The sequence below is a fragment of the Pristiophorus japonicus genome, chromosome 1, assembly GCF_044704955.1.
Source record: "Pristiophorus japonicus isolate sPriJap1 chromosome 1, sPriJap1.hap1, whole genome shotgun sequence".
Taxonomy (NCBI): Eukaryota; Metazoa; Chordata; class Chondrichthyes; family Pristiophoridae; genus Pristiophorus; species Pristiophorus japonicus.
Genome location: NC_091977.1, coordinates 496,005,089 through 496,024,519, shown reverse-complemented (window position 1 = coordinate 496,024,519; position 19,431 = coordinate 496,005,089). Strand labels below are relative to the sequence as shown.

The following is a 19,431-nucleotide window of genomic DNA, read 5'->3' as shown; positions in this document are numbered from 1 at the left end:
ATTGAAATTTGGCATGCAGGTACAGCAGGCAGTGAAGAAGACAAATGGTATGTTGGCCTTCATAGCTAGGGGATTTGAGTATAGGAGCAGGGAGGTCTTACTGCAGTTGTACAGGGCCTTAGTGAGTCCTCACCTGGAATATTGTGTTCAGTTTTGGTCTCCTAATCTGAGGAAGGACATTCTTGCTATTGGGGGAGTGCAGCGAAGGATCACCAGACTGATTCCCGGGATAGCAGGACTGACAGATGAGGAGAGACTGGATCGACTTGGCCTATATTCACCGGAGTTTAGAAGGATGAGAGGGGATCTCATAGAAACATATAAAATTTTGACGGGACTGGACAGGTTAGATGCAGGAAGAATGTTCCCGATGTTGGGGAAGTCCAGAACCAGGGGACACAGTTTAAGGATAAGGGGTAAGCCATTTAGGACTGAAATGAGTAGAAACTTCTTCACTCAGAGAGTTGTTAACCTGTGGAATTCCCTACCGCAGAGAGTTGTTGATGCCAGTTCATTGGATATATTCATGAGGGCATTAGACGTGGCCCCTATGGCTAAAGGGATCAATGGACATGGAGAGAAAGCTAGAAAGTGGTACTGAGGTGAATGATCAGCCATGATCTTATTGAATGGTGGTGCAGCCTCGAAGGGTCGAATGGCCTACCCCTGCACCTATTTTCTATGTTCTCTGAACGACGTCAAAAAAAGTACAAAGTTCTGAAAGTCAATCCAGAGTCCGCCTCATCGCTCCTGGCAATGAAATCAGGTAGGAAATCGTTGGTGAGCCAGCTTTCTGGCGTGCCTGAATTTCGGCACCCAAGGGTATTTATAAATAATGTATTGGGTGATGGGGGGCTAGGGCAAGTCATCAAGGACAGGGGGAAAAATGGTGAACAGGATTCAGTAAGAATAAAAGTAGCAAGCAGCAGAGTTTTGGACGAGTAGAATTCATAAGACTGGCAGGAAGAATATTGTGGAAGCTAGGCTTAAAAATGAGAAATTGTGTTTGGGGTCTTCAGTGGTGGTGGTGGAAGTATGGTTGGGTTGATGGTAGAAATAAATGATCTTGCTGATAGACTGGGTATTCATGCAATGGAATGGAACTTCTCAACTTATCTCAGTGGGAAAAGGGATTGGCAGAGACAAAGCTATAACTATCTTTCCTTCCTTCTATAATTTACACACTTTTAGAACCCAAACTTGGTGTCACCTAAGCAGTAGCCCATGTCTTCTACACTTTTCAATCTTGGTTAGTGTCCTGCAACATGGGCTGAGGTTTTTCACCTGGGTATTGCAGATGTACAATATTATCAGATTATTGTTGGATGAAATGTGATCGAGACTTGTCACCAAGGCAGGTAGGAGATAGATAGGTTGAGTAAATCCTATCAGCAGAGTGAGCTTAACTGGTTGAACGACCATTTCTTATTCCTAACTTATTACATTTACTGCATCATTTACAACAGTACATTACAGAAACTCAAAATATTTTTGAGGCTTCTAGTTTCCATTTTAACTCCTTTAGCATTACTAGGTATATACGCATGTATACAATTAAAACACTAAACATTCAGATTTGCTCACTTGTGATAAATTTTCTAGTACAAAAGAGGCAAATATATGGTGGAAACCAAAATGCTATTCTATCAACTGTTTTCTAAGTTTGTAAGAACTTCCAGAAGTATTTTGTAAAATTAAAAATAGAAAAGAGCTAGTTTAGAGTGACAGATGAGATTCTCAAGTAAATAATGCAAAACACAAGTACTGCTTTAATAAAAAAAATTATATTTACAGATATATTTACAATTTTACAATCTTCAAAAGTTTACAGTTTCAATTTATACGTGGAAATAGGATGTTCATTTCTTTAAGATGCGTGCCATTCTGTGGACTCTGTGCTGCTCGGCTTCATTTTAACCAGTGCCAGGTCAAAAGCAGTCTCCTGTTGGAAGGACAAATAATGATCTTTATTCCTGGTCAATTTTTTATTGTTCTCCTTTTTAATAAATACAAATCAACTGAGGTTACCTTTACCTGCTGCTTTCAGCAACTTGAAAACATTTAGTTCCTATTCCAAAATCAATTCTTGTATTCTATTTATTTGGCATTGCGATCCCCAAGTAAAACTTTCATTAGTTACTATAAAATTACTGATGAATGCATGATCCATGTCTGACTTAAAATACAAAAAAAAAATTCTCGGGATGTGGGGGTCGGTAGCTAGGCCTGCATTTATCGCCCATCCCTAGTTACCCTGAGAAAGTAGTGGTGGGCCTTCTTTGTAGTGGTTTGATACAACTGTGTGGCTTGTTATGCCACTTCAGATGGCAGTTAAAAGTCAACCATGTTGGTGTGGGACTGGAGTCACATTTAGGCCAGACCAGGTAAGGACAGTATGGTTCCTTTCCAAAAGACATATTTGTGAACCACAGATTTTTACTACAATCCAACAGTTTCATGCTCACTTTTACTGATATCAAGTTTTCATTTCCAGATCTTTTAAAAAAAAATTGAATTTTAAGTCACGTAATGTAAATTTTGACATTGTGCAGCAGGGTAAAACAGAACACAGTGAATCGGCAGTCTGTTTTACTTCTATCCCGATTTTGACTTCAATGGAAACAAAAATTGGGAGACATGTAAAACAGGCTGCTGACTCACTATCATCCGTTTTACACTATCGCACAAAGTCAAGATCTACCCCACGTTCTCTAGATTATTATTCCAGGCCTCTGGATTACTAGTCCAGTAATATAGCCACTAAACTACCTTGTAGTGTTTATTGAGTTGCTTTAGAATAGAGAACAGAAAACTTGGATATATTACACTTGGTCCCTTCATCTTGGTCATTAATATAGATTGTAAATAGCTGAGGCCCCAGCACTGATCCTTGTGGAAACCCACTAGTTACAGCCTGCAATCCTGAAAATGACCTGTTTATCCCTACTTTCTGCTTTCTGTCCATTAACCAATCCTCTAATACATTACCCTCCAATCCCATGAGTTTCTATCTTGTATAGTAAAACTTGCATCCGATGGCATAGCTCTGCGTCTTGGTGCCTACTACCTGTGTAGTCAATTCCACATAGTCGCTGCCAGATAGGCAGGCCTGTAAATGTTCGATCTGAGGATAATGGCAGGTGCGTGCATTCTGCCTCTGATGCAGCCTGACCCGCCTGGCATCCCTTCATTGGCCTTTCATTTCTTCCTCCAAAAACAATGGGGAATTGCCATTGAGAAACCCATTAATTCCACTAACAACAACTTGTATTTTTATAGCACCTTTCACGTAGTGAAACATCCCAAGACGCTTCACAGGAGCGTTATCAAACATAATTTGACACCGAGTCACATAAGCAGTTAGGACAGATGATCAAAAGTTTTGTCAAAGAGGTAGTTTTTAAGGAGTGTCTTAAAAGGAGGAAAAAGAGTTAGAGAGGTTTAGTTATGGAATTCCAGAGCTTCGGGCTTTGGCAGCTGAAGGCACGGCTGGCAATGGTGGAGCAATTAAAATTGGGGATGCCCAAGAGCCCAGAATTGGAGGAACGCAGATATCTTGAAGAGGGTTGTAGGGCTGGAGGAATTTACAGAGATAGGGAGTGGCGTGGCCATGGAGGGATTTAAAATCAAGGATGAAAATTTTAAAACTGAGGCGTTGCTTAACTGACAGCCAATCTAGGTCACATTAACGCACCAAAATAATAGCAATGTCAAAACACTTGGCACAAAGGCACCAGACAAAATAAGTAAAAACAGGAAAGGAAACACAAGATAAAAGTGTTTGAAAATAGCCTGAGAAATGTTGCTACCAATCTCACTACAGGGCTGCACATCGATCAGCCCTGGGGTGGCTGAGTTCTATATTGGTGTAAAACTGGGAAATTGTGTTGACATCTAAATAATATAAATGGGGCTCATTTTAATATAAGTAACCAGAAACTTCTTGAATGTGGTGCTAAATAAGTGGAAACTTATTGCAACAGAGATCCACACACCTTTCATACTCACTTTGTGCCATTAAATAATCCTAAAGTAAACATATAAATTATGTTGCAGAATTTAGTTATTTTTATTATTGCACATGAATGGGTTTTATATACATATTGTAGTCTTCTGGCTTTATTATAAAATGAGTGAACGAGGCAGGGGAAAAGAAAATGTTTCTGTTGTGACGTGATATCATAAGCCATCATCCAGCAATACTCAAATCCGAAACAGTAATTCTATTTTTGTGAAAATGTCAGCCACTGTGTTCAGAATATATAAAATTGTAGAATGTCTGGAAAGAGAAATAAGGCTATAATTTAACTGTGTGGTTCAGATCACATCAAACCACAACAATGAAACTAAAATGGCCTATGGACATCATCTGAAATTGCCCTTAAGCTTTTTAAAAAAAGATTGTGATGGTGTTTCAAAGCACTGCTAAAGTTTCAAATGCTAATCAGTAAAAACAGGATTGAAACTGGATTTAATAGAAGACATTCCAAAAATACAGCAGTACCAAGATTAAAGAACAATCCTGTATAAAATAATAGAACACTGCAGTTTCTGCAATGATTCACCAGGATGATAATAGGAATGAAGGGACTTAGCTATGGTGAAATCCTGAGTAAACGTGGGTTATATTCCCTGTTGATGAGAAGATCAAGGGACGATCTGTTTAAAATAATGAAGGGGATTGATATGAAATGACGATTTGGACTCTATCCCTCTAATAGGAGATGCTGAACAAGGTGATATAATCTTAAGATTTGCATTGAGGCAGTTAAATGTGAATCAGGGAGAGCGTCGACTGCCCCAGAAGCCCATAGATGTCGAATCAATTGTGGCTTACAAAGGGAGATAGATATTTACTTTGGAAGTAATGGTATTAAGGAATATATGGTGAGAGAAGGCATTTAGGATTAAAAAGATTGAATTGCATTGCAAATAAAATGGTGAAGCAGATTCGATAAGCTTACTCCTGTTCCTATGTAGTTCTAAAACAGAATTAGAAAGTTAAGAGTTATTATAAAGCCGAGTATTGCAATCCACTTAAATGATTGTGCCCAGCATTGCAAATACTTTACAAGTTGGTATGAAAAGAAATGCCCAAATGAGGTAGGTACAGGGTATTGCAAGAGCTGGAGTTCAGCACTGGTCCCCTCCATTAAGTACAATTATGAGCCTTATAGCTTATTTTCAGAACTTAAGATTAGAATATAGGAACAGAAGTACGCCATTCGATGAGATCATGGCTGATCTGCGACCTAACTCCATATACCCATCTTAGGCCCATATCCCTTAATACCTTTGGTTAACAGAAAGCTATCAGTCTCCGATTTAAAATTAACATAGAAACATAGAAAATAGGTGCAGGAGTAGGCCATTCGGCCCTTCTAGCCTGCACCGCCATTCAATGAGTTCATGGCTGAACATGCAACTTCAGTATCCCATTCCTGCTTTCTCGCCATACCCCTTGATCCCCCTAGTAGTAAGGACTTCATCTAACTCCTTTTTGAATATAACAATTGATCTAGCATCAATTGCCGATGATGAAAGTGAGTGCCAAACTTCTACCACATTTTGTGTGTAGCAGTGATTCCTAATTTCACTCCTGAAAAGTTTGGCTCTCATTTTTAGACTATGCCCCTATAATCCCCAACCAACCAAAATAGTTTCTCGCTATTTACCTTATCTGTTCCCCTTAATATCTTGAAAACTTCAATCAGATCACCCCTTAACCGTCTAAATTCTAGATGCTAGAAATTTAGTCAGCATTTGAAAAGATAAAAGAAAGCAGCAACTTTAATTTATATAACATCTAACACATCCTTAGGATTTTCCAAAGCACTTCGCAACCAAGGGGAATGGTCACTAGGACACCAACAGAGCTCTCTGCTCTCCTTCAAATGGGATGGGAACTTTTACATTCACCTGAACAGGCAGGCGCTTGGTTTAAAATCTCATCTGAGATACAGCACCCCTGAAAATGCAACATTTCCTCAGTACTGCAATGAAGTATCAGTTTAATTTAAATGCTCAAGTTCTGAAACAAAGCTTGAGCCCACAACCTTCTCACTCAGATGAGAGTGCTACCACTGAGCCCAGCTAATATCCTTTCTACATTTCATGTGCAGATCCTGTATCAGAACCTACAAATAAAAAGTTAGTCTGTATTTTCTCTTTTCAGATGCTGATGGAACTATTGTGAATTTCAGGTGTGGTCTGTTTTTGTTACAAATTTCCAGTTTTTTATATTTTATCTCAAAAGTTTATTTCCCCCTTCCTCTAGGAAGGGCCTGTCCTCACATGTTAAAAAAAGAGGCTCACTTTGGTAAATCCCAGGCACAGACCATCTCTCGGTGATGCAGGGTGTTGGAGCATTGCCAATAGTGAATCATGATTACAACCCTTGATTTAATAAGTTAAGGAATAATCATACTATACAAGATACTATAGAATGGCCAAACTCCTCATTCCTGGGAGAATAATCCTCTGGATAGTGTACACTGACCTGAAAATACTGTTAACTTTAATTTCATACCTCTCTTAACTCTCACAAAGATAATATTTTAATCATCCTCAGTCTTGTGATTCAAAAAGGATTACCAAACATGAAATTTTAATTTTGTGGACCCAGGCCTGCTGAGAGCTGATTTGAGAGTAAGACGGACTTGTTTTGCTACATTGCAGCATTTCTACATTAATAACTGTGAAAACTATTCAAATATCAGAAATACATGGTCCAGACATTTACATAATTCTAATATTCAGGATTCAGACATTTGACAGATAAATCATTCAATCATTTTACAAACAACATATTTGGATGGCATTGAGCCATATGGACCAGAAAGATCTCAGGTTCTACTAATTTATGCTGGGTTAGTTGATCTCAACCAGAAATGACATTACAATCATCTTCAATGTTGCTGGACTGGGATGGAGAAAAATATTAGGTCAGTTTCCACTCATCACTATCAAATGATTCCTGTTGGAAGGTGTATGTGTGTATATGGACATTGGGTAGTGACACAGTAAGATATATGTATGGAACTCCCATGGAATCGACAGATGAGCCTCAGTTGTTGTGGATGGGCATTCACTGGCTACATTCAGACACGAAGAATGAGGTACCAGGAACGGTAGCATAGTGGTTATGTTACTGTACTAGTAATCCAGAGGCCTGGACTTGATCCAGAGATGTGAGCTCAAATCCCACCATAATAGCTGAGAAATTCAGTTAATTAAATAAATCTGGAATATAATAGTATCAGTAATGGTGACCATGAAACCATGATTGTCGTAAAAATCCATCTGGTTCTGCCCTTTAGGGAAAGAAATTAGCCATCCTTACCTGATCTAGCCTACTTGTGACTCCAGTCACACAGCAATGTGGTTGACTCTTAACTGCCCTCTGAAATGGTCTAGCAAGCCACTCAGTTGCACCAAACTGCTATGACAAAGTCACCGTGGAAGTATCTTCACCACACGGACTGCAGCAGTCCAGGAAGGCTGCTCACTACCACCTTCTCAAGGGCAATTAGGGATGGGCAATAAATGCTAGCCTTGCCAGCGGTGCCCACATCCCGTGAATGAATTTTTAAAAAAAAGGCTTGGTATATCTATCCAAATGTACACTTGCATGAGTCAATGTCTTCAAGAGAGAAAGGAGAAAAGGGAAGGAGCAATGAAAAAAGTCAGTGTTATAGACAAATACCGTTTTGAACAGTTTGATGAGCATTCAGTACTCAATGGGTCCACACCTGTAACTATGTGAGCATTCAGAATTCAAGACTACTATAAACACCTACCATAATGCCCAATTCCAGGACCACTGTTTTTATTCCCATTTGGCCAGAGATGTTAGAAAAAGATCCTGTAAGTGGAGGGAAAAATTTGTGAACATATATATATATTAGAAGCACAATTAGAAACCAAAATGTAATAACTCTTAGAAAACAGACAAGCCTTATAAAAATACTACCATGCAATGCTAGAAAAAAAGACATTGTTTAGAGTGAATTTATTCTGATTCAAAATCAAACATTAAGCAGTTGAGACTAACTATGACAACATTATAGACAAAGGTTATGTGGTTTTTACACTTCGTTTAACAGGATAGAATTTAAGAGATCAGCTACTGCTTAGTTTGCAGTTATATAGTTTAGTCTCTACACAATTACAAGATCGATTTATAATTGTTAGGAGTTTAGAAGTACTTGAACCTTTTCTATAGTATTTTTTTTTACTCTAACAACTTTACAACCTTGCTTTCTTTTAGCGTTTACTGGTTTTAAATGTTAAAGGTAAATTAAGTGATATTAAAATCTACTTGATTCATTTACCTTTGGAACTGAAGACCTTTTAAGGGTTACACATCCACTGCCTCTGACGAATGCCACATTAGTCAAGTCTGTTTGCCTCTAAAAAGCTTTAATTGCTTCCAGCGGAGGATTCATTTAGGTAATTCTCATAAAAATTCCAAAGTGCACTAGTGAAAAAATGCTTAGACAAGATGAAATGCTGATCACATTCTTCATATATTCACTGCTCAGTAGTGTATTTTCAAAGGGCAACAATATGGAGCTTTTTGTTTTTTAAAACATCATTCAGGTATCAACCTCTTAAGACAAATTGATTTTTTTTTTTAAAAGAAAATTTAAAAAAGACAAAAGGTATGCTTTCCCTGTTTAAAAGATTTTTGTGGATTTATTATTTGGCGTTATAAGAAAATGTATCAAAGTTACTGATATGTCACACACAGCAAGTTTTTTTTCTCAAAACTTTATTTGTATCAAGCAAGAATAGGCAATGTCTTTGATCTCAACACTACAGATATCTGGAGACTTCAGTTACAAAAGAATACAACTTTACTTGGCATTTGGAGTTTACTGTGGTTTAAGTAAAAGTTTACAAGGGATAACGCTCTAACACAAGCTAAAATTAAAGTTCAAACCAAAGCTTAAAACTTGCTTTTAACAAAAACTGAAAGCAAAACAAAAAAAACAATGATGTTAACTGAATTTGTGTTTACATTTTAAGTGATCTACATTATCAAACCTAGTTTGGTAATAGATTTTTAAAGTCTAGTTAAACTTAAAAAATGTGTTAATCCTGTTTACTCGTTTCCCAACAAAGCACATAACAAGATCAAGTCTTTCTTCCCACCCACATCCTTCCAGAGATCAAGTAATCTCTCCATCCAAGATTAAGGACTTCATACAAGAGTTCAGAACTGGTTAAACAGATCTGTTGTATTTAAGAAGAAAAAAAATCTTTTATATAAAATAACCAATTACTTTTAACAGCGTACATCACTGCAGAAACAGCTAACTGATGATTGTATTTCACAGAGTAGATGGTGGGATCAGTATCGTGGTGCGTAGGGGTGCTCCCTGTATGCTCCTTTAGGTGCTCTTGTTGGAGGAGCTTTCATCCTTGAGTTGGAGTTCGTCCACTCTTCCTGACCTATTTTAGTTATTACAGAAAAACAGAGCAGTCAAGAAACCCACAATAATATTCACTGGAAGTTCAGATGGTAAACTAGAGCTTTAAAATTTTGCAGGAGAGATCAACATTTGTGTAACATCAGAATTAAAAAAAATGGGTGGCTTTCAAAAACTGCATCACAATCAAAAATTGAATTCTGCAGGTATCTGTTTTAATGGTCCACAACAATATTTATAATTTCTGGTTTTCAAGTCAGCTTTTTCATCACAGAAGTTAAACAATTGTCTATATCATATTTATTATGACAAGTACATAGGCAGTCACGTAGTAAGTTAAAGTCACGTGTACTTTTCATTTAGCTTGTTTTTACAAAATTTTAGCCTGATCGAACTTTCTGATCTATGGTAGGTCTGATGAAGGTTTGGTAAGATGTGGGATTTTTGCATTTGATGTCAGTTTTTTCATAACAAGAGTTGAGATGGAACTAGATTTCAGGGAAGATGTCTGGAGACAACTTAGCTGTGGGACCAAACCAGGTTGGCTGATCGATAAATTAGTCAAATTACAGTGACTTTGTTCAAAGTCCAAATCAAACTGTACATAGTTAAATCATTTCCTGAAAAGATGAGAATACCTACTTAAGGCAAGTCATTTTTAACACTGCATGCTTCATTGTGCCCTTGATGTTAATGACGTTGATAGTTCTCTCTTCAGATGCCTTTGGTGTGGGATGCATCAGAGATTGTATTTGCAAAACTGAATTCAGGCGAATTTGACACAGGATTTGCGTCACCTATGTTTGACATTGTATTGGAAAGTCTCCAAAGACTCTTTCATTCAAAAGTGTTCTAAAGAGAATTTTTTAAACGCCTTGTGGACTGAATCTATATTGTTGTTTAGTATTTGTAGTACCAGTAACCTCCAGTGTATTATTGTTACTGTGTATTATAAATAAACCTATTAGGAATGAAGCAATAGAAGTAGGTCATTCGGCCCCTCGAACCTGTACTGCCATTCAATTAGTTACCTGTCTTGGTTCCATATCCTTTAATACCCTTGTCTAACAAAACTCTATCAATCTCAGTTTTTAAATTTTCAATTGACCTAGCCTCAACAGAGTTACAGATTTCCCTAGGCTTTGCATGAAGAAGTGATTCCTGACTTCACCCCTGATAGTGTTGTATTTTAAAGAGCACAGAACATGGTGAGAATCACATATAATCTCTAATGCGTTATATCATTCAGTGATAACTGTTGGTTCTGTGGCTCACTCATGTGCATGAAGGCAAGGAATTAAGAAAATTGCCGTAGAAGATCGAGTTCCATGGCCCGGGATAGCAGCGGCGGGGTGGGGGCTCTCTCGGCCCGGGATAGGAGCAGCACTGGGGGTTACTTGGCCTGGGATACGAGCAGCACCGGCACTGGGGGGGGGGCATTCAGCCTGGGATAGGAGCGGCACGGGGGGACCATTCGGCCCGGGATAGGAGCGGCATGGGGGACCATTCGGCTCGGGATAGGAGCGGCACCGGGGCTCTACAATTGCTTATGTCTTGTTGCACTTTGCAGCCTCAGTCCTTCAGTGTGCCCCTCGTTACTCTGGCAACCTCAGTTTTTCAGCGCAAACCTTAAGCTCCACCCACAGAGCTTAAAGTCTATGTGCGCCACTCCGAAATGAAAGTTTATTCTAACGACACTTGCAACTTTTTTTTTACGCAGTCGGCTACTAAAAAAATCGGACACACCTCTACAATTGCGCCAAAAATCAGCAATCTGGAAAATTGGCCCCTATATCTTCCATCTATTTAACTGTTGCTGAACTCATTAATGCAAACTGATATCTTTCAAAGACAGGGTCAGAAATTGCCAGGAGATATTGAAGATTTTGGATGTTAAGTAAGTCCTCATTATCAGGTTGATTTGTTAGTCGTACACCATGTTTACAAGCAAGCCACAGTAGGCATCAGTTATGACACCATAGCTATGACACCAAGCTTTAACACTTGCAGTAATGCATTTCAAATCCTAATAACTTGTAATATTAAAAAAATCTTCTAACCTTGTCCTTTTATGCTCCTACCAGTAACCCTACATTTATTTCCCGATTCATTGGCGAATAGAAATAATTTTTCACCATTTACCTTTGCAAACCTTTGAACACATTTATTAGACCCATCCCTGAACCTTCTCTGCTCCAGTGAATACAGATTTTGCTTTTCAAATCTCTCATAACGAGGTCTTCTCACTATTGATATCATCCAGGGAATCTATCTGGATATTTTATAGGGTTCTAGTATTCGGGTTCTAGTATTCTTTCTTTAATCGGGTGCTCAAAGCTGCAGAGTACTCTTAACTAACTAATGTCTTGCACAAACTAATTGTCATCCCTTCTTTTGTATTCAATGTCCCTATGTATATAAACCCAGAATGATATTTGCCTTTTCATTTGTATTTTGCATCTGCAATCTGGCCTTTAAATATCTGTGTATCTGTACTTCTACATCTGTGCTCCTCCATTCCATTAAGAATTTTACTACCATTTAAGGTATATTTCCATTCTTTTTTTCCCATAATGCATCTACTTTACATATGCCCACTCTCCTAACCTATGTTCTACTGTAGTCTCCCCAATTCTTCAGTTTGCTATGCCTCCATACTTGGTATCGTTAGCAAATTTCATTATTATTCTCTCTATGCCCATATCTGAAACATTTACACAGATGGAGAAGATAGGTTGCAACACAGAATCCTGGAGCATTCCACTAACTACATCTTACTTATCAGAGAAGCATCTAGCATTCTATCCTACAGTCAACTTGTTGTTCGTGTCATCAATTTACATTTAACACCATGGGTTTTAATTTGTAATTAGTCTCTTGTATGGTATTTTATGAAATGCCTTTGAAAGTTTATATCTATCATGTTTATTGCATTGTCTTTTTCTATATGCTAATAATTTTCTAAAATAAGTAGAGCCTTCACATTTACTGCAAAGACTGTGGCCCACTGTCTGCTGATTCTTTACTAGGGCAATTCAAAACTAACTTCTCTGTATTGACCTCTGCTTTGAATGTTATTTGATTAAAGTAGCTAAGCATTATCTGCTCTTTGCAAATCTTTGCTAACTGTAACCAAATAGACCACATAATTAAAACCTTAATTTAATGAGACTGAAGGATCTTAGAACTATCAGATCAGTGGAAGGCAGGACAGAAGGCTGTACAAACCGATCAAATCAGTTGGAGCACAGGAATAAAAGCTTTTGGAAGCACGAAACCTGGTGAAGAGTGGAACGAGAGGCTGTCGAAAACAATCAAAGAAATCTCATACCTACAGCATTCAGATCTCTTTGAATAGTTTCTAAATCCACCACTACTGCTAATTCTGCTTTGTGTACTGCAATAAAAGTGATTAAAGTCATAATTGTGTAATATCCAGCTTAAGTTATAAGTTTTGTCCCACTGTAATTTCAGTTTAACTCTTTGTTTTCATGTGCCATTATATTCAGAGCTGTTTTTGAGCCATTAGCTGATGGTCAGATTTTGCTAACTTTCTAGAATGGACCATATGCATGACTGAGTTGTATTTTCTCTCACTGTTAGCTGAATTTGAATTAAATTTTAACATGAGCTGTTGGTTTCTGAAAGTTGCAGATGTTTATTTGGTGTTTGTCTCCGAAAAAGTGATACATACCAAAATATTCGCAAAAATTGAGCTTTTATTCAAAGGAACTTTCGAGGGAATATTGGCATTTGTTGGCATATGTGGAGGTTTATTTTCATCCGAGAATGATTGCAGTGGCTTTTTGAGACTAGGAAGCTGTTCTCTGCTGTGAATTTATTAACTGGCTTTACTTACGCATTCTTGTCACTACACTTGCATAATTGCCAGATTTTGGAAATAAATTGGGGAGTAATGTTGGATTGGTGACAAATTTGACTCTATTAAAAAAGATTACATTTAGATTTACAGTAAGTTCCAAAATGCACTAAATCAGGAATCAAAATCTCCTGAGTGGGGCATGCCTTCAGACCTTTTCTCCAGAAAGTAAATCTCATACCTACAGCATTCAGATCTCTTTGAATAATTTCTAAATCCACCACTACTGCTAATTCTGCTTTGTGTACTGCAATAAAAATGATTAAAGTCATAATGGTGTATCTCCAGCTTAAGTTATACGTTTGGTCCCACTGTAATTTCAGTTTAACTCTTTGTCTTCATGTGCCACTATATTCAGAACTGTTTTTGAGCCATTAGCTGATGGCCAGATTTTGCTAGCTTTCTAGACTGCATGCAGGAAATGGTTTAATAACCTAACCAGGCCATGAAAGGTGAGCACAGTTGCAGATTCACCCCATCTCTCACTTTCTTGTCAAGCGTACTCCCATCACATCATTCCTTACACTTACTTAAGTTTCAGCAGCACCCACTGTCCTGTTTCAATGCACTTCCTCACCTTCCCTTTTCTCCATTCATCACTGCCACTCGTCCCAATCCTTATGTAATGTGATACTACCTCAGTCAGCTTCACCGATTATCAGCACATATCTTGAACATGGCACTGTCAACACGTCCTCAAATGCATGTCAGTGCCACTCAGGATGCATATGCCTGATAAGACACCTTCACCGAATGTACTGCATCCAATGGATGCACACATGCCTTGCAGACACTCATATGTCCGTCTCAGCCCCTTGCAGGAGAAAACAGCATAAAATACAAGGGAGAGGGCCAGAGATGGGCGACCATAGATTGCTCAATTGACATCTGCAGAGCAGGAGGCCATGGAGAAAAATGAGATATCAACATCCCTAAGCGTTGGAGATGGCTAGACTCAAGACTTCACTGCTGCATGGTGACAGCATTAAAAATCTCCAACCCACATCTCTTACAAAATTAAGTCATGTTGACATGATTTCAGCACCAAATGAAATCTGATCATCTTAATCATGTAAATTTCAAAATTTTACATTTCCACGACTAAATCATATCCGTCTCTTCTCTCCTCCAGGGCCACCACGTGAAGAACAACAGCCTGTGCCCTCTGCGGGCGACGTTTCCTCAGAGGAGCTGATTACTTCTGAGAGTGCAGAGTCACAGGACACATGCTTACGAGGGGCCCTATGGCCTACTCCTGTTCCTATTTCTTATGTTCTTACCAGGCACTAGCGCAGATATGAGCACTTCAGTGGGTCCTGTTGGAAAGCTAGGTGGGATCTCAACTGGTGAATCACAGTTCACAAGTGAGGACGAACAGAAAGTGGTTACAGGCACAGCTATGGAGAGTCCACGTCGGAGACACTATCCCCTCCAAACTCCGCTCAACTGGACAGAGAGGTTAAACCTCGGGGGCCATCAATGAAAAGGAGAATGATAGAGGGTCAGTAGCAAATGTGTGAGGTTCTGGCAGACCTGGTAGGCAGACTTTCCACAATATTAGACTGACGTTGCAGGCCATTGTGAGGATGTTTTCCATGGATAGTGCGACCTCCTCTGTGGAACTTGAATTGAAGCATACTGATCAGTCTTGGCATGCCCTGACGACAGCCATGCAAATTATGGATGACATTTCTGCCACTGTGAACAGCACGACAGATACATAAGCCGTGGACATATGAGGTATCATTGATATGTTCCATGCTGCTCTCCTGCAGAGAGTTAGGAGTGCTGTGCTGCTGGCCTAGGAGCGGGGTGACGGCGAAAGGGGACATGGAAGTGGAACAACATTCAAAAGGTTTCCACATCTCACTCCTAGCCCCCCAGCCCCCTCAACCAGTATCCAACATGCTGGCTCCTCTCCCGACGGCCGAGTCTTTCCCCGCACAGGTGCAGGTAAAGTAATCTTTGGCGTAACCTTCAAGGGCTCCAAAACCGACCGTGAGCATCTCAAAAATTAGAGCAGCCTGCCTCCACCTCTGCTGAAGCCACAGGGCTTGCACCACATAGGAGCGCGAGGGAAAGTAAAAGAAAAGTTATGTAATTCACCGAGGGTATACACATGGATGTTTATGAAAATGTTGTGCAAGTAAAATTAACGCCACTGTTCTGTGTTCACCATTCTTGCATGGCAAATGCCAACTCCTGACTGACCGCATTGCGGCACTGGAGCTGTACATGGATTCACTCTGGAACATCCGCGATGCTGAGGATGTCGTGAATAGCACGTTTAGTGAGTTGGTCACACCGCAGGTAAAGGTTACAAAGGCAAATAGGGAATGGGTGATCATCAAGCAGAACAGGAATAGGAAGGCAGTGCAGGAGTCCCATGCGGTCATCTCCCTCCAAAACAGATACATCGTTTTGGGTACTGTTGAGGGAGATGGCTCATCAGGGGAAGGCAGCAGCAGCAAAATTCATGGCACCGTGGGTGGCTCTGCTGCACAGAGGGCAGGAAAAAGAATGGGAGAGCTATAGTGGTAGGGGATTCTATTGTAAGGGGAATAGATAGGCGTTTCTGCGGTCGCAACTGAGACTCCAGGATGATATGTTGCCTCCCTGGTGCAAGGGTCAAGGATGTCTCAGAGCGGCTGCAGGGCATTCTAGAGGGGGAAGGTGAACAGCCAGTTGTCCTGGTGCATATAGGTACCAATGATATAGGTAAAAATAGGATGAGGTCTTACAAGCTGAATTTAGGGAGCTAGCAGTTAAATTAACAAGTAGGACCTCAAAGGTAGTAATCTCAGCATTCCTGCCAGTGCCACGTGTGAGTCAGAGTAGAAATAGCAGGCTAGCTAAGATGAATATGTGGCTTGAGGAGTGGTGCAGGAGGGAGGGATTCAAACTCCAGGGACATTGGAACCGGTTCTGGGAGAGGTGGGACCAGTACAAACCGAACAGTCTGCACCTGGGTAGGATCGGAACCAATGTCCTAGGGGGAGTGTTTGCTAGTGGGGAGGGGTTAAACTAATATGGCAGGGGGATGGGAATCCATGCAGGGAGACAGAGAGAAGTAAAATGGGGGCAGAAGCAAAAGATAGAAAGAACAAAAGTAAAAGTGGAGAGCAGAGAAACCCAAGGCAAAAATCAAAAAGGACCACATTACAGCAAAATTCTAAAGGAATAAAGTGTGTTAAAAAGACAAGCCTGAAGGCTGTGTACCTCAATGCGAGGAGTATTCGTAATAAGATGGACGAATTAACTGCGCAGGCAGCTATTAACGAATGTGATATAATTGGGATTACAGAGACATGGCTTCAGGGTGACCAAGGCTGGGAACTCAACATCCTAGGGTATTCAACATTCAGGAAGGATAGACAGAAAGGAAAAGGAAGCGGGGTAGCATTGCTGGTTAAAGAGGAAATTAATGCAATAGTAAGGAAGGACATTAGCTTGGATGATGTGGAATCTTTATGGCTAGAGCTGCGGAATACCAAAGGGCAGAAAACGCTAGTGGGAGTTGTGTTCAGACCACCAAACAGTAGTAACATAGAAACATAGAAAATAGGTGCAGGAGCAGGCCATTCAGCCCTTCTAGCCTGCACCGCCATTCAATGAGTTCATGGTTGAACATGAAACTTCAGTACCCCCTTCCTGCTTTCTCGCCATAACCCTTGATCCCCCGAGTAGTAAGGACTTCATCTAACTCCCTTTTGAATATATTTAGTGAATTGGCCTCAACTACTTTCTGTGGTAGAGAATTCCACAGGTTCACCACTCTCTGGGTGAAGAAGTTTCTCCTCATCTCGGTCCTAAATGGCTTACCCCTTATCCTCAGACTGTGACCCCTGGTTCTGGACTTCCCCAACATTGGGAACATTCTTTCTGCATCTAACCTGTCTAAACCCGTCAGAATTTTAAACGTTTCTATGAGGTCCCCTCTCATTCTTCTGAACTCCAGTGAATACAAGCCCAGTTGATCCAATCTTTCTTGATAGGTCAGTCCCGCCATCCCGGGAATCAGTCTGGTGAACCTTCGCTGCACTCCCTCAATAGCAAGAATGTCCTTCCTCAAGTTAGGAGACCAAAACTGTACACAATACTCCAGGTGTGGCCTCACCAAGGCCCTGTACAACTGTAGCAACATCTCCCTGCCCCTGTATTCAAATCCCCTCGCTATGAAGGCCAACATGCCATTTGCTTTCTTAACCGCCTGCTGTACCTGCATGCCAACCTTCAATGACTGATGTACCATGACACCCAGGTCTCGTTGCACCTTCCCTTTTCCTAATCTGTCACCATTCAGATAATAGTCTGTCTCTCTGTTTTTACCACCAAAGTGGATAACCTCACATTTATCCACATTATACTTCATCTGCCATGCATTTGCCCACTCACCTAATCTATCCAAGTCACTCTGCAGCCTAATAGCATCCTCCTCGCAGCTCACACTGCCACCCAACTTAGTATCATCCGCAAATTTGGAGATACTGCATTTAATCCCCTCGTCCAAATCATTAATGTACAATGTAAACAGCTGGGGCCCCAGCACAGAACCTTGCGGCACTCCACTAGTCACTGCCTGCCATTCTGAAAAGTACCCGTTTACTCCTACTCTTTGCTTCCTGTCTGACAACCAGTTCTCAATCCACGTCAGCACACTACCCCCAATCCCATGTGCTTTAACTTTGCACATTAATCTCTTGTGTGGGACCTTGTCGAAAGCCTTCTGAAAGTCCAAATATACCACATCAACTGGTTCTCCTTTGTCCACTTTACTGGAAACATCCTCAAAAAATTCCAGAAGATTTGTCAAGCATGATTTCCCTTTCACAAATCCATGCTGACTTGGACCTATCATGTCACCATTTTCCAGATGCACTGCTATGACATCCTTAATAATTGATTCCATCATTTTACCCACTACTGAGGTCAGGCTGACCGGTCTATAATTCCCTGTTTTCTCTCTCCCTCCTTTTTTAAAAAGTGGGGTTACATTGGCTACCCTCCACTCCATAGGAACTGATCCAGAGTCAATGGAATGTTGGAAAATGACTGTCAATGCATCCGCTATTTCCAAGGCCACCTCCTTAAGTACTCTAGGATGCAGTCCATCAGGCCCTGGGGATTTATCGGCCTTCAATCCCATCAATTTCCCCAACACAATTTCCCGACTAATAAAGATTTCCCTCAGTTCCCCCTCCTTACTAGACCCTTTGACCCCTTTTATATCCGGAAGGTTGTTTGTATCCTCCTCAGTGAATACCGAACCAAAGTACTTGTTCAATTGGTCTGCCATTTCTTTGTTCCCCGTTATGACTTCCCCTGATTCTGACTGCAGGGGACCTACGTTTGTCTTCACCAACCTTTTTCTCTTTACATACCTATAGAAACTTTTGCAATCCACCTTAATGTTCCCTGCAAGCTTCTTCTCGTACTCCATTTTCCCTGTCCTAATCAAACCCTTTGTCCTCCTCTGCTGAGTTCTAAATTTCTCCCAGTCCCCAGGTTCGCTGCTATTTCTGGCCAATTTGTATGCCACTTCCTTGGCTTTAATACTATCCCTGATTTCTCTAGATAGCCACGGTTGAGCCACCTTCTCCTTTTTATTTTTACGCCAGACAGGAATGTACAATTGTTGTACTTCATCCATGCGGTCTCTAAATGTCTGCCATTGCCCATCCACAGTCAACCCCCTAAGTATCATTCGCCAATCTATCCTAGCCAATTCACGCCTCATACCTTCAAAGTTACCCTTCTTTAAGTTCTGGACCATGGTCTCTGAAATTACTGTTTCATTCTCCATCCCAATGCAGAATTCCACCATATTATGGTCACTCTTCCCCAAGGGGCCTCGCACAATGAGATTGCTAATTAATCCTCTCTCATTACACAACACCCAGTCTAAGATGGCCTCCCCCCTAGTTGGTTCCTCAACATATTGGTCTAGAAAACCATCCCTTATGCACTCCAGGAAATCCTCCTCCACCGTATTGCTTCCAGTTTGGCTAGCCCAATCTATGTGCATATTAAAGTCACCCATTATAACTGCTACACCTTTATTGCATGCACCCCTAATTTCCTGTTTGATGCCCTCCCCAACATCCCTATTACTGTTTG

The 19,431-nt window shown here is 40.4% G+C and overlaps 1 protein-coding gene across 4 annotated transcripts in view; it reads right to left on the bottom strand.

Moving 5' to 3' along the window:
• Nucleotides 1-1,797: 1,797 nt before the first annotated feature.
• LOC139277237 (KH domain-containing, RNA-binding, signal transduction-associated protein 3-like) overlaps nt 1,798-19,431 on the bottom strand; it is a 403,185-nt gene continuing 385,551 nt past the window's right edge. For 2 of the 4 annotated variants that reach the window (XR_011596058.1, XR_011596061.1), the window contains 3 exons: nt 9,288-9,456; nt 7,800-7,864; nt 1,798-1,942 (listed from right to left, as the gene is read on the bottom strand). Coding sequence is in view for 1 of the 4 variants with exons in the window: in XM_070895430.1 (XP_070751531.1) it covers nt 9,356-9,456 (101 nt within the window). In the remaining 3 variants the exon portion in view is untranslated. Of the gene's footprint in view, nt 1,943-7,799; nt 7,865-8,760; nt 9,457-19,431 lie in introns of those variants that run through there. The other 2 variants (XR_011596060.1, XM_070895430.1) reach the window with 2 other exon arrangements.